This window comes from Littorina saxatilis, linkage group LG1 (genome assembly GCF_037325665.1).
Source record: "Littorina saxatilis isolate snail1 linkage group LG1, US_GU_Lsax_2.0, whole genome shotgun sequence".
Lineage (NCBI taxonomy): Eukaryota > Metazoa > Mollusca > Gastropoda > Littorinimorpha > Littorinidae > Littorina > Littorina saxatilis.
The window spans coordinates 19750837-19767480 of NC_090245.1; the positions used below are offsets into that span (position 1 = coordinate 19750837).

General features: G+C 43.4%; 1 protein-coding gene across 1 annotated transcript in view; it reads right to left on the reverse strand.

Annotated features, from left to right (window-relative positions):
• The window catches only part of LOC138964160 (uncharacterized), a 126707-nt gene that overhangs the window by 24366 nt on the left and 85697 nt on the right, over nucleotides 1-16644 (reverse strand). The window contains exon 3 of the mRNA XM_070336053.1: nucleotides 4527-4691. Coding sequence (XP_070192154.1) covers nucleotides 4527-4691 — 165 coding nt within the window. The remainder of the gene's footprint in view (nucleotides 1-4526; nucleotides 4692-16644) is intronic.

Here is a 16644-nt window from a genome sequence, read left to right on the forward strand (position 1 = left end):
ATTAAATTTCCGAAATCGAAAAAACAATTTCATCTTATTCCTTAAACATATAGATATGATATGTTTGGATTAAAAACACGTTCAGAGAGTTAAAAAGAATTGAGATATAGAAAAGCGTGCTTTCCTCCTCAGCGGAACCGCTACCGCGCTTTTCTGGATTGTTAATTTCACTGCCTTGCCACGAGCGGTGGACAGACGATGCTACGATTGTACGGTCTTGCGGAAAAAATGCAATGCGTTCAGTTTCATTCTATGAGCTCGACTGAGCTTGACTAAATGTATTTTCGCCTTACGCGACTTGTTTTTGCTATTCTATAGCTTGTCTTCATGCAAATTAACCATTGCAGAAATATTCATTTATCTTCACAGGTAAAAAAGCCAGAGTCTAAAAAGCAAGGAAACTGATCTGCGTAAAAACATGGCATATAATATACTGCCTGACTGAGCAAGCAACTGACTTGCCAAATCTCAAATAAAGATAAATAGAAACAAAGAAGAAAATAGTAAACGCACCCAAAGCGGTTTGAGAGAGAGAGGGAGGTCGAGTAGAGAGAGAGAGACATAGAGAGAGAGAGAGAGAGTGAGAGAGAGAGTGAGAGAGACAGAGACAGAGACAGAGAGACAGAGAGAGAGACTTTTGACTTTTGGATGGTTTATTGTACGTATGGCCATTGGCCCATATACAAACCAGGGAAGAGGGGATGTGGGTTAGGGGAATTTTGCACATATACACGTCTTACACATTTATCCTCACATGCTATATAATAATCGTTTACAATTACAACGGTACCATCTCTAACATTGCAGTGTTTCAACATGCAGTTTTCGACGTTTTATGGCGTGGAAAATGAACTTAGCAACGAGGCGACACCTCTTAACATGAATGACAAAATGGTAGAGAGAGAGAGAGAGAGAGAGAGAGAGAGAGAGAGAGAGAGAGAGAGAGAGAGAGAGAGAGAGAGAGAGAGAGAGAGAGAGAGAGAGAGAGAGAGAGAGAGAGAGAGAGAGAGAGAGTGTATTATGCCATTTCCGAAATGAATAAGGGTTTAAGGGTGCAACATTAAAAAAGGTTCACGCAACGTTTAACTTCCGAAAAGTTCGCGGCGTGCGCGTTAAATGTCATGAGAACGGGCAATACTGATTTTTCATTCACGCTGCAATCATGGCCTTTAAGAAACGCAACACGTTTGCTGAATGAATGTTTTACGATATTTACCCGCGGCTTGCACTCCTATTTTCAGTTTTTCTTTCTTTCTCTTTTCTTTTCCGTTTCCGAATCTGGCAACGCCCATAATGGCCACACACACACGCACGCACGCACGCACGCACGCACGCACGCACGCACACACACACAAACACACACACACACACCCACACACACACACACACACACACACACACACACACACACACACACACACACACACACACACATAACTACGATAAACTCATTTCATAAGAAATGCATAATTATATTATATACAGACCTGATATCATAAAATGTCCTTATCCGTCTATAAGCATCCAAAGTAGTAAAACTGACAAGGATTATCAGGACAAATGCACAGTGATACAATCCAGAAAGAAAGAAAATGCGGTGAAGCTGCAGCAGGTTTTGAGTGTTGGAAGAGGGAGGGGAAGTTAACTACAGGAAACAGAAAACGAGGCAAACATGAAAAAGTATTCCTCCAGTGTGGTAACTTTATTTCTGTCTTTTTCAGTGTTTCAGGGAAAAGTGCCATGTACGCACGTGTGTCTAATTTTCCACGCCTGGTTGCACAGGTTCTTTACGGCTTCTGTTCTCTGTCACCCATTATATTTCTGCTTAGTCTTCCTTTCTCTCCAAGACTTCGTGTTTATTTGGTCAGGGTCTATTACCCAGCACTGCGTGACGTCAGCTAGAAATGCACTTTGTTCATTTCCTGGCCCATCAGGGCCTGTGCATGCCGGGAAAGCGCGCTGACATGCGCACGAGGCAGTGCCGGGCACACCTCCCGCGGAGTTGCAGACGGCCGAACGATTTGCTTCAGAACGGAAACACGGTAAATGAAAAATACACAGTAAGGGAAGGGAGAATAAAAGTGCCAGCTTTGCTTATATCATTGATATATTGTGATAAAGCCGACATTACGCAGAATGTGCATTTTCTTTTCTTTATTTCTGTTTCCTCGCCCCACCCCCAAAGTGAACCAGCCTCCTTTTCACGATTTTCTGTCCAAGGGGGAAAATGTTTTGAACCAGGTGCCCATGAAACGCGTTTGAAAAGCTTTTCACACACAGAGAAACGAAATACAACCGGATTCAGATTAAACACACGCCCAAAACGCGTGTGCCATCTCTCAGCTCCCCTCCCCCCTCATCCCTTCCCCCACAAACAGCTCAGACAGAGCTTTAACGCGCGAAAAATCATCAAAACCCTCATAATTATGTGCGTAATATTTTACTCTTTATGTCAACTTCTCGCTTGGTTCTTATCCCACATTTTTTAAAGCTAAATTTAACATTGTAAAATGTTTATCAGGTAAGGTATCGGTGACTGGCGACCCTGGAAAGGCTTGCAAGAGACAGACAAAAGTGGAGGTCCTTTGTCGCTGCCCTACACGCCACCAGGCGTGAAAGGCAGTAAGTAAGTAAGTAAGTATCAGTGACTACAACAGACAAAAAGACAGGGAGACAGACAGACAGACAGACAGACCGACAGACAGAATACAGACAGACAGACAGACAGGCACACACACACACACACACACACACACACACACACACACACACAAACACACACACACACGCACACGCACCCACACACACACCAACACACACACACACACACACACACACACACATACATACATACACACACAACGTCACACAGACACACCTCACCTATCCAGACCTGTTTACCCCCATAAGTGTTTTGGAGTAATGCTCAGCCTCAAAAATAGTAATCCTGGCACAAAAATAGTAATCATCCAGCATTTGTCGCCAATTACAACGCACACGACAACTGTATCTGCGAAACGCAATCATGCACCTATATCCATATTCACAAACAAAACACATCAGTCAGTTTTTGTAGTCATCATAATTTCAAAGAAGATCACATCAAAAGCACATGCATCACTGATTCTTTATATTTAGTCAAGTTTTGACTAAATATTTTAACATCGAGGGGGAATCGAAACGAGGGTCGTGGTGTATGTGCGTGTGTGTGTCTGTGTGTCTCTGTGTGTGTGTGTGTAGAGCGATTCAGACTAAACTACTAGACCGATCTTTATGAAATTTGACATGAGAGTTCCTGGGTATGAAATACCCGAACGTTTGTTTCATTTTTTTGATAAATGTCTTTGATGACGTCATATCCGGCTTTTCGTGAAAGTTGAGGCGGCACTGTCACGCCCTCATTTTTCAACCAAATTGGTTGAAATGTTGGTCAAGTAATCTTCGACGAAGCCCGGACTTCGGTATTGCATTTCAGCTTGGTGGCTTAAAAATTAATTAATGACTTTGGTCATTAAAAATCTGAAAATTGTAAAAAAAAAAAAAAATTTATAAAACGATCCAAATTTACGTTTACCTTATTCTCCATCATTTGCTGATTCCAAAAACATATAAATATGTTATATTCGGATTAAAAACAAGCTCTGAAAATTAAATATATAAAAATTATTATCAAAATTAAATTGTCGAAATCAATTTAAGAACACTTTCATCTTATTCCTTGTCGGTTCCTGATTCCAAAAACATATAGATATGATATGTTTGGATTAAAAACACGCTCAGAAAGTTAAAACAAAGAGAGGTACAGAAAAGCGTGCTATCCTTCTTAGCGCAACTACTACCCCGCTCTTCTTGTCAATTTCACTGCCTTTGCCATGAGCGGTGGACTGACGATGCTACGAGTATACGGTCTTGCTGAAAAATGGCATTGCGTTCAGTTTCATTCTGTGAGTTCGACAGCTACTTGACTAAATATTGTATTTTCGCCTTACGCGACTTGTTTTCTTTTGCTCGCTGTAGGCCTTTTTCAGTGTGTCAAGCGCTTCTCTACTGTACTTGCGCTTGCCGCATGAGTGAGGGCGAGACTTCACCACTAGAAGGCTCTCCAGCGTCTCATCAGACAGACATGATCTCTGGTCAGTCATGTGCTTTTTCACCCCATTTTACCATTGAAAAAAACCAATGCCAAACATTTGAATTAATAAAAAAAAATTAAAAATTTTTTTAAAACTTTTTTTAAAAAAAAATGAAAATCGTAGTCTTGACACGGATAGCGGAATGGCGTATTTTTTGCAGAAAATCGTAATAAATTACGCCAAAATCGTAAGGGTAAACAGGTCTGCCTATCCCTCCCCCTCCCTCTTCCCGCTCTCTGTCTCTGTCTTTCTTTTTCTCTATTTGCCTTCCACCCATCCTCCCCACCCCCTTCTCTCCCTCTCTCTCCCTCTCTCTCTCTCTCCCTCTCTCTCTCTCTCTCTCTCTCTGCCCCCCTCTCTCTCTCGGAGACTTTCCAAGCATAACCTGCTCACCTTCCAAGTAGAGGACACAGTCAGTGTTGTTGATGTACTCCCCAGGGTAGTTGGGTGAGTAGAACTCTTGGTGCCTCCAGTTTCCCACAGTAAAGTTGTAACACTCCGGCGTCACCGGGTCGGTCGTCATCGGTGGAGGTCTGATTCGCAACGTCGATGGTGCCCCTTTGTGGAGAAACAAAAAAAGATTACGATTATACAACAGAAAAACATTGTATATTGAAGTGTTCCACGTTTGAACACAGTTTTTGGAACCAGTTGTGAACACTGTGTGATATACTTCATATAGTTCTACTAGCAACAGCAGTCATCGGTGGAGGTCTGATCCTCAGCGTCGATGGTGCCCTTGTTAAGAAGCAAGAAAGAATCAGTTTATGATTTTACTGTAGAAAATTAATACACTGTATTGTTCTTATTTTTGTTTTTTAAGGTTGTTGTCATATTATGTTGTTTTGGTTGTTTAAAGAGCAGATGAACCACGCTTTTCCATCTATTGTAATTAATTGTATGGACAATAAATGATCTTATGTTTTATGTCGTATGTCTTAAATAGACGATTTTCGAAAATAACTCCGTCGGGATTGTACCAACAATGAAAAAAAAGGACTGCATGAGGTGACATAATGAACGTGGGAAGCATAAAACTGATGCTACATAACCGGCTGTATTGCTTTGCACCACGAAACGCCAGTTGCTTACGACGACGGTAATTCGGCCAGGCGTATCTGGTTGCAGCAACAACTTCATACCCACTCGTCACAAGAGGATCGGGCAGGAAAACGTATGACTTCTGTCATTGGAGGAAACTTTGGGTAATTCAATCATGCTGGAAAGCAGCGAGGGGATGTGCATGGTAAGTGGAGGTAAATGGGAAGGATTGCATGATGTGGGATGGAGTGAGATAATAATTTTATCAATACGAGAATTTATAACGTTCACATATCTCACCACAAGGCGACTCAAGGCGCGCACACACACACACGCACACGCACACGCACACACACACACACACACACACACACACACACACACACACACACACACACACACACACACACACACAACCTCACACAGACACACCTCCCATATCCCTCCCCTCCCTCTTCCCCGCTCTCTGTCTCAGTCTCTGAGATCCATATATGTATTGGGACTTGCATGCAAATAGATAAACAAACACAAATGCTATGACGATAACACGCCAAGGACAGGCAGACAGACAGTCGCGAGTATACACATCACAAAACCACTTGCGAGAGAGAGAGAGAGAGAGAGAGAGAGAGAGAGAGAGAGAGAGAGAGAGAGAGAGAGAGAGAGAGAAAGAGAGAGAGAGAGAGAGAGCGGAGAGCGAGAAAGAGAGACAGATAGATAGAGAGAGAGAGAGAGAGAGAGAGAGAGAGAGAGAGAAAGAGAGAGAGAGAGAGACAGAGAATGCGAATGTGAAAGAGAGACAGAGAGAGAGAGAGAGAGAGAGAGAGAGAGAGAGAGAGAGAGAGAGAGATAAAGAAAGAGAGACAGAGAGAAAAGAGAGAGAGAGAGGGGGAGAGATAGGGAGAGAGAGGGAGAGGGAGAGAGAGAGAGAGAGAGAGAGAGAGAGAGAGAGAGAGAGAGAGAGAGAGAGAGAGAGAGAGAGAGAGAGAGAGAGAGAGAGACTCAGACTCAGACTCAGACTCAGAACTTTATTACAAAAGGATAAAGGTTTTAGGCAAAGCCTATTCTTCCAACCTGTCCTTTATACAACACATAAAGACAGACGGACATAACAAATAAAAATTCAATCATATAAGATATAGAAATACATTGTATGGATTGCAATACTATGTGCAGTTAAGGAATTATATAAGGAGAACTCAAAAATTACAAAATTACATTGACATAGTTAAGCCTTTCATTTTGAGAATTAAGTTGCTCAGATTAGCTACACATCCGTTAACACTAGTACAAAATGTTCAACAAAATAACAATCGAACAAGACATTTCATTCACGAATGATGTGTGAACGTGACTGTCTCTTAAACAATTTCACTGAAGTTGCATTTCTTATCTGTTAGGGGAAGGAGTTCCAGAGAAAAGCTCCCGAGAAGGCTAGGCTCGATTTGTAGAGGTCTATGCGAGGTATAGGAGGGATGATTTTTTGGGACCCATATCTTTTTGTGGCATGTTTGAAATGTGATTGCAAAATATTTAGGACAGTCGTCATTTAGAATTTTATACATGAACACAGCCTTGTTTAACGTCAACTGATCTTTCAAGGGGAGGAAATTTAGGAGCTCCTCTCTCTCTCGAGAGAGAGAGAGAGAGGGAGAGAGAATGCGAATGAGAGAGAGAGAGAATGCGAATGAGAGAGAGAGAGAGAGAGAGAGAGAGAGAGAGAGAGAGAGAGAGATAAAGAAAGAGAGACAGAGAGAAAAGAGAGAGAGAGAAACAGAGATAGGGAGAGGGAGGAGGTATTACACACCGCTACGACCGAAGAGAAGTGAAAAATAAACTCCTGTTGTGCAGCGGGATAAAGTATTCCCTCATACCCCTCTCTCTCTCTCTCTCTCTCTCTCTCTCTCTCTCTCTCTCTCTCTCTCTCTCTCCCTTTCTCTCTCTCTCTCTCATTCGCATTCTCTCTCTCTCTCTCTCATTCGCATTCTCTCTCCCTCTCTCTCTCTCTCTCTCTCTCTCTCTCTCTCTCTCCCCCTCCCTCTCCCTCGAGAGAGGGAGAGAGAATGCGAATGAGAGAGAGAGAGAATGCGAATGAGAGAGAGAGAGAGAGAGAGAGAGAGAGAGAGAGAGAGAGAGAGAGAGAGAGAGAGAGAGAGAGAGAGAGAGAGAGAGAGAGAGAGAGAGAGAGAGAGAGAGAGAGAGAGAGAGTTTCTCGCTTAGTTGTCTCCACCAACCTTCATGAGTACTCGCATTTCAAGAAGAAACATGACACTATGAGGAAAATTGTTCTCGCTCTGAATATCAACTATTTCCAGCAGGAGACTAATTGCATCTTGCTAGTGCCCCGAGTATAATCTTCTGGTGACTGTAATTAGATTTTGGGAGAAAAGGCAAAAAAAAAAAAAAAAAGAGTTAGAAAAACACCGATTCCCACGAGGTTCTGTATAGTTTCTACAGAACATATTAGTTGCCCCTTCCGCCCTGCTTATTCCGGTGCAAGTCAAGGAACTAATTAACAATTAATAAATAACGTCTGAAAGGACGTTACTTGGTTTATACCACCGGAATCTACCCCCTCCCCCACCCCCTCGAAAGCGGCGTATGCATGCTGCCTGGATGGCGGGGTAAAAACAGGCATACACGTAAAAACCCACTCGTGCAAAAACATGAGTGAACGTGGGAGTTTCAGCCCATGAACGAGGAAGAAAAGGAAGATACTGCCGGAATCAAAAGAACGTGCAAAAATGTTTGCTTTCCCTTCCAAATAAGTTGATTTTGCTTTCTGCTGGGTTTTTTTTTTGGGTGTTGGCGTTGTTGCTTTTTCCATTTTTTTCCTTTCACTATTTAGTTCTTTCTTTTTGCGGAGTGACACCCAATTTTATGCTTTTCCCTCTTTTCTTATGGTTTGCATCCTACTTGTTTCTGTGTTTGTTTCTTTGTTTTAAACTGTAAAGTAAAATGCAGCCTGCACCCTGCTCTTGATACCAACCCTAAGAAAAAGAAATACAAATAAAAGAAAAAACAGAAAAATAGTCAGGGAAAAAGAAGGGGTGGAACAGTTCATGAACTATAAAACTACGAAGCAACAAAAACTGTGTGGCTTTTCTTTTCTTTTTAAATTTCTTTTACAAAGCATGCAGCTTAAACCGTCAGTAAATTCCGACAACCAGATCCGTATTAGCAAGCTCACACACCAAGCAAAACGACAACAAAAACGGAAGACGCCTCCCGAAGCTGTGCCGAAAGCTTACATAAAACAAAACATTCCTCGCGCATGTCGCAGCAAATCTCGCGTCAGATCTCGCAAGATCACGTTCTTGCCAGAAGCATCATGGCGGCGGCGTCAGTCTGCCAACATCGTGTTGCGCTAAACTGCGCTGGCAATTTGCACATGAAGTTAAAAAAAGAATCGAGGTGAAATGTGTGCAGAATAGATGCATCAGATGTGGAGGTGTTTGTTTTAGAGGGAAGAACACAAAAGCTTGCATGGCTCGAACCGATGTTTCTTCACTAGTGAGCTGGCATTAGCTGATCGACTTCTCAGATAAAGTCAACACTTGAATGCGAGTCGAAAAACAAAGATTAAGGAGTTTTACCTCAACGAACAGTATTAAGTGACTGCTCTTGGCGAGGTTTGTCTTACGTTTTTATTTTTAAAAGGATCTATATATATATATATATATATATAGACTTCGGGTTAATTGTTATCTACACAAGGGTTGTGACCGTGAAATGGACCAACCTAATGCACGGTTACCCTTCCACAAACCGGCACGGTTGGCCTAGTGGTAAGGCGTCCGCCCCGTGATCGGGAGGTCGTGGGTTCGAACCCCGGCCGGGTCATACCTAAGACTTTATAATTGGCAATCTAGTGGCTGCTCCGCCTGGCGTCTGGCATTATGGGGTTAGTGCTAGGACTGGTTGGTCCGGTGTCAGAATAATGTGACTGGGTGAGACATGAAGCCTGTGCTGCGACTTCTGTCTTGTGTGTGGCGCACGTTATATGTCAAAGCATATGGTCCTTCGTGGTCGGCTGGGCGTTAAGCAAACAAACAAACAAAAAAACCTTCCACAAATACGAGGTAGTGTCAGTGAATAGTGACCCGAACTTGCCCACTGTCCTTACTTGACCAAACCAGTGACTTCGTTAGTTTCTAGTTTAGTAACTTCCTGACAGGACAGTACTGAACATCAGCATCTTTAAGGCATGGGATGGCCGTTAGTGTTCAGAGGCGAGCGAAGCCAATATTAGCATGCTGGTACAGGATAGGGAAGGTTTGAGAGTGAAAGTAGGGGGGGGGGGGGGGGGTGTAGAAAGTCATACATGACTTGTAGCTGATTCTATTTCTATTTCATGGAATGTTGACCCTAGACTTCTGACGACAGAGGGATCAGAATATTGAAAGAAAAAACGGTCTTCTTTACTTACCTGGTTGCATGCCTATACCCGGTTTAAGGTCCGCGATGCATTGTTTTAAACTGTACACAGTCGTTATCCAAAAAACTCCTCTTTAAAAAAAAATCAATTTTCAGTGTTAATTGTCACCTCTCTTCTCTCCCTTACTCTTCCATTTTTATACCTATCGTCCTTATTTTGCTTGGCTTCTCAGTTTCGTACATTTGTGAAAGCAAGTGGCTTGTCAATAACAATACATTTGAAACGCTTTACAGAGGTAAAAAAAAACCCAAAAAAACCGCTACACAAAATCATTTGAAACCGTCTTTGCAAAAGTGAAAAACCACACAGATTCATTTTAAACTGCCGTTTAGCGTGAAGAAACGCTATTTTTGTACCGCACGTTAACGTCTGAATCATTCGCAAGGAAACATTTATCTTTCTACAAAAAACGTTTTCAAGGGTATTTATTGCAGCAAAAATTCCACAGAAAATTTGAATCAGCGTACTGCATTTTCGCATATTTCACGGAATACGGGACGATTAGGTGTAACGCAAGAAAAAAGCATATGCATACTGTAAGGGATTTGGAGGAAATATTTCCTTTTAAACATGGACGTTTTTTGGGCAGAAAGTTGTCTCGGTTCTAGGTAAAAATGTCAGCGCTGAGTGTACTGCACTCTCTTTTTCTCTCTCTGTCTGTCTTTTGTGTCTGTCTGTCTGTCTGTCTGTCTGTCTCTCTCTTTTTCTCTCTCTCTCGTTCTCTCTATCTCTCTCCCCCCTCTCTCTCCCTCCTTCTCTTGACCCCTTCTCTCTCCTCCCTCTCTCCCTCTCGGTTGCTCTCTCTCTCGCTCTCTCTCTCGCTCTCTCACTCTCTCTATAGACACGAACTTTTTAGTGATAGTCGTTGAGTCTCTCTTTAGGCCGAGGGATAGATGCAAATAAAGCATACCCATGCTTATTCTTGTCACCCTCGTAAAATAAAGAATTGTCATTGTCATTGTCTCTCTCGCTCTCTATCTATCTATCTCCTTCTCTCTCTCCTCACCCATATCTCTTTCACTCCCTCCTTCTCTCTCTCTCTCTCTCTCTCTCTCTCTCTCTCTCTCTCTCTCTCTCTCTCTCTCTCTCTCTCTCTCTCTCTCTCTCTCTCTCTCTCTGCCAGTCGCTCTCTCTTTCTGGTTCCCTGTCTGTCAGCCATCATACTCTATAGTTCCCACCATACACTCCTTCACCCGCTACTCCAGCACACGGTCACCCCTTCCCCCTCTCCTTACGAAAATTGTCATCATACTCTAGCTCCCACCATACACTCGTTCACCCGCTACTCCAGCACACAGTCACCCCTCCCCCCTCTCCTTACGAAAATTGTCATCATACTCTAGCTCCCACAATACACTCGTTCACCCGCTACTCCAGCACACAGTCACCCCTCCCCCCTCTCCTTACGAAAATTGTCATCATACTCTAGCTCCCACCATACACTCGTTCACCCGCTACTCCAGCGCACAGTCACCCCTTCCCCCTCTCCTTACGAAAATTGTCATCATACTCCAGTTACCGCTCAACAACACCTCAGCTTAATGCCAATTCAGACAGGTAATAACCCGAGTGTCCTGATACTCACACCGCTTCCATTAGGGCCACCTGACTCTGCCACTAGCCAGCCCAGGTAAACACCGCCGCTACCTGTACAGTGCCAACACCCCGAACAGGTAGACGTGTGTTTACCTCACCTGAGTGCATTCTGATCTACTATCTGCCGAAATATCTCACCTGAGCTGGCCGGGGCTATAGAGGGGGATATATATACACACGTATGGATGCCTTTTGCCAGCATTGTTTGTAAGACCAGGTAAGCTCAGGGTTCTTTGTCTCACCTGTTCAAGGTAAGCTATACATTCTCCTCCTCCTACTTCCTCTGTTCCTGTTTAGACGCGGAATTAACAGTGAAACCTGTCCCCCCGGAGAAACGCCTGTGACGAGCGGAAAGAGCAGCTTTAAGCTTTCCTTCCATCACACAACGCGTTTAAATAGTCACTGGACGTCCAATTTTTTTTTTTTATAGAGATCGTTTGTATAATACTGTTATTGTTTTTTGCTAAATTGTAATGGTCTCGGATGATCTTTTCTTTGCTTACATAATAATAATAATAATAATAATAATAACTGGACATTTTTAAGTGCCTAACCTATGGCTCTAGGCCCTTTACAAAAGAACATATATATACAGAATAGAACAATTGAAATTACATAATACTGACACCTCGAGCCGAGCCTACCCGTTATCACCTTTAAGTTTAAATCTGCTTGGTCAAATGTCAGGGACAAAAAACAAAAAAAATATGGAGGAGTGAGGAAGATGTGGACAAGCAAAAGAAATACAGGGGGAAAGAAAAGAGAATGGGGCACAAGAGAAGAAGGAAGAAGACTCTATCCAGGAACCTTCAGTGACTAAATAGACATTCGATTCCTCAATAGGTTGACATTCTACAAACACCCCTTTATTCATCTCCTCACGACAGGTTGCAACGTGATTCCCAATCAGGCTCCGGAAGCAGCTCCGTCTACCAGTCTCTAAACAGGCTTGTCAAACAATAAGAAGGTCGTGAACGATCTTCAACCGCAAGTGTGCGTACTGCTTCCTCCGGCTCAGCAGATTCATGTACGTTGCCGCGTTTTATCTTGACTCTCGCCAGTGTCTGCCTGACCGCTTACATCTAAATTCACCTGAAGGGGGCATTACCTACACCTGAGGCTAATGTCCACGCGTCTTAAGGTCTATTTCGAAATCAGGCTATCATCAAACATGCTATAGTTATCAGGTATGCAAATCGCGGCAGATGCGTCGGATTCAATTAACTCAAGGGACAGGTGGAGCCGCCATGTTTATTCACCTGTTAGCCCCCGGCGGAAGTGATGTTGAAACCGGGCAGGTAATTGTGGGAAGGCCGGAAGTCATTTCACTGTTGGAAACGAGGCGGTAACAGACATTGGTCGAATTGGTCAGTTTTTGATTATTAATTAGTATTGTTTGTTTTTATTCAGAAGTGGAAGGTGGTGTACTAGAGATCGTCTCAAACAATGAAGCGGTTTCAAATACTGTTTTGCCTCAGAAAACCGAACTTCATAAAGTATTTGATGATTGATGTGGAGGAAAAAGTTCATCTACTACTCAATACGATGGAAGACAGTTTCTTAGCAATAACTCTGACAAATATCTTCATACGTACTCCTGTCCACGGGCTCCGACACACCCCTCGCTAGTGATTGGCCGCTCCAATGTTTGTCCGAGTAAAAAGCAAGGGCATTCACTCTTTCACAACCCATACAGACCCGACAGTTATTTTCGGAATTCGTCTATTCCAAAGTCAACACATTTTGGAGCGTATCCTGCCTTTAATGTATTTTCATTACTTTTCATTTAGCATCAAACACGAATCTAAAATCCCAAAGAAATCACGACTTCTATGGAAAAGAAAGTTCAAGCTAGCCACAACTCTTTCTTATCAGGATGGTTGAAACAGTGTTTTATTCAACAATGTATGGATATACTATATAATAAGCAAGTTTAGGATCAACAACAATCTATAAGCTTATCTCGTCAGGATGCTCCGTGGGTCTGCTACAGTAACCTAGCTCACAAGAACTCAACACTGAGTTTCTTCGAAGCACACATGCAGCAAGCCGGGTAGAACACCGTAATTGTAAGAAGACCAGCTGGGAAGTCACTCACAGCGGAACAACAGACAATGCACCGTAACCGCGAAGAATTCTGAGACTAAACTGCCCTATAAACCCCAGGTTGAACAAAAAAACATGTTCTTACCACGTCGTTTCAGGTACAATTTAACGCGCCAGGTGTAAATGGTGTCAGGAAGTAAATGTGTTTGAAGGGGTAAGGAAAGACGGAGGAAGGGGGGAGTTAGCTGGAGGAGAGAGACTAAAGACGGTAGGCCGGCTCGAAGAAAGAAATAACCATGCGAGGCAGGAACTTGACCTGGGATGTGGTTTGTAGATAGACAGACAGACAGGCGGGAAGACACACGCACGCATGCTCGCGCGCATTCACGCACGCACGCACAGACACAGACACAGTCCCAGACACAAACACACACACACACACACACACACACACACACACACACACACACTTTCCCCACCCCACCCCCTCGACACACACACACACTGCAGAGAGAGCAAGAGAGACGATGGTGTCATTTCGAGAGACACGCTCAGACAGCTAGTGAGCAACTCTCACGTCAAACAGTCAGACAAGCGTGGACACAGATTGACAAGATATACTCGTAGACATGACATGCACGCTGAATAAGGAACGGGCAATTGGTGCATTGAGCACGAAAAGCATTGGTCCTGATTTACATTATTGCAAAAGTATGCATCAACTACGAGCATTCTAACCACACTAAGAGCTGTCAAAGATGTCCACAGACCAGCAGACAAACAGAAGGACACGAATACGAATGACGTGGAATTCTGCCAGTTCTGTGACAAAAAAGACACACAAAATCCTCAAGGTCAATAAGTTTGGGATCTCTACGGATGATATGACAGAGAGCAGGACAGGTCTTGATGAGTCAAAAAGAAGACGACGGAGAAGTCCATCCCTTACGTGACAAGGAAGACACAGCAAAACCTCAAAGTCTTAAAGATGTAGACCAACAAAACGAAACAGTCAAAAAAGACGAAAACGAGGGTTTACGCCGTCATGCCAGTAACAGAAAAAAAGTCAAAAACTCAGTCGAGATGTTTTGAAGATTCCCACACACGGAGAGACAGAAAGACAAGGAGATGACAAAGATACGATTTGTTTGTTACAAGAAGGACATAGCAAAGGCTCAAGATGTTCACGGATATTTATACCTGGCAGGTAGACAAACACATGTAGATAAACAACAATAAGAAGGCAACGCCTCTGTGACAAGAAAGATACACCAAAGCTCGAGATGGTGAAGATTCCACATATAGGCAGACAGAAAGACAAGACGAAGGCGAAGGTACATTATCTCTGTGACAGAAAGCTCATGGCTGAAGGCCGATTTCCTCAGACTGACACACCAAGAAACCAGAAGAAGACAAATGGTACGACATTTCTGTGACAAGGACTGACAGCAACAGTTCAGGCAAGGTGTTAAACGATTTCTGCTAACTGGCGGGTAGACAGACAAAAGGTACACTATCTCTGTGACAGAAATACACAACAAAAGCTGAAGGATTTCCTCAGACCGACACAGAGACACTAGAAGAAAACAAAGGTACGCCATTTCTGTGACTGCCAATGCAAGAAGGACACAGCAACAGTTCAAGATGCTAACAGATTTATGCTAACTGGCAGACAGACAGACAGAAGGTATACTATCTCTGTGACAGAAAGACACAACAAAAGCTGAAGGATCTCTGACTCTGCGGACTGACACACAAAAGGTACACAATACGCAATTTCTGTGTCAAGAAGGACGCAGTCAAAACTCAGTCAAGATGTTAAAAGATTTCTACAGGCTGTCAGGTAAACAGTGCCCAAGACAGACAGCCCAAGACGGACGAGAAGAAGTAGAAGCACCAACAGCAGATCTGAAAAGAAGGCCGGCCGCCATTTCTGTGTAAATTTACGAGCACCACGTGCGTGAAGCCGTTTCGACATCGTTCACGTGATATACTTCATCCGTGAGCCTCGCCAGCTGAGGGACGCCTGTGATGAATGCTACTAGGCGCTAAAACTTCGCCCAACGACAAAAAAAAGAGAGTTGTAAATTTGTCTAAGCTTGAAAATCATTTTGCCAGGTGTCGTCAACATCACCAGTCGCTCAGGAGTTGAGTTGCCCGGGTTCGGGTGGAAGGAAGTGGCGGCGAAGGTATTGTGCGTGGTGGGGCTGGCTGGGAAGATAGATGTTCATGTGGTAGTGTTTGTATTTTGTTTGCTTGTGTCAAGGTAGTGCATGCCCTGGGTAGAGGTACACTTTTCAATCTGAGAACATTTGAACGTACCAGCCAAGTTGTTTTATGCAGTGGGTTTTTTGTGCGAATACTACAATTCCGAATCTCAGTCCGCACACTAGCCGGCCAACCAAACAGCCAACAAACCAACTGACGAAATAACTAAAACACTTATAACCAAACAGACAAACATACAGTCAAACAAACAAAGAAACAAACACTCAAACAAGCAAACAACAAACAAACAAAGAAGTAAGAAGCACACAATGAAACATCTGAAAAGCAAAACAAAGGGGGAAAAGACCAATCTAAACTGGAACTCTGGAGAAAAATCAAACAAACTCTAAGCCAAACCAGTTGTCCCCGAAAGCAAAGTGTACTGCCATTGGGACACAATGGGCAACGAATGTTCAACAGTAAAAGTACAAGCAGCAAACAGTCATAACTATGGGACTTTTTTTTTAATTTTTTTTTTACATGTTTGAAGGGGGCAGTTGTCGGGGGGGGGGGGGGGGGGCATGGAATTGTCCGGGAGGCAGTTGTCCGGGGGGCAATTAGCCTGCTACCGTTTGAAGGATGTGACAGGCGTATGACTAAAAGAACAGGATGACAGAAAACATCACAACTACAGTAGCGTGTCCATGTTTTTCACAGTCCATAACATTTCAAGTTGGACCTCGTAAAGACAGCGTAGATGAAATGATTGGAAAGACGGTTCTGTAGAATTCTGATATTGAGTAAGGTGTTAGAACCTTGAACTTTTCTTTCGAAGACGACGATTGTGGTGGCGAGGCACTATGACAAATAGACTACAGGGAAGACGTTGGATCGTCAACATGGGAGTTACTACAACGAAGGCGCTGTAAACCTGAACCACATGCTTCAGTTCGTATGTACTTGCTAATGCGACAGTAAAGCCCTGCTTACTCCCTCTCGCCCATCTTCGTATCAGAACCAAAGAGGTGTTCTATAAAAGTCTACAAAGACATAGACCGACAGACAGCCAGACAATCAGACAGCCAGCCAGCCAGCCAGACAGACAGGCACACAGACAGATAGACTGACACTCACGCACGCTCGCACACACACGTAAACGTACACGTACACACACACACACAC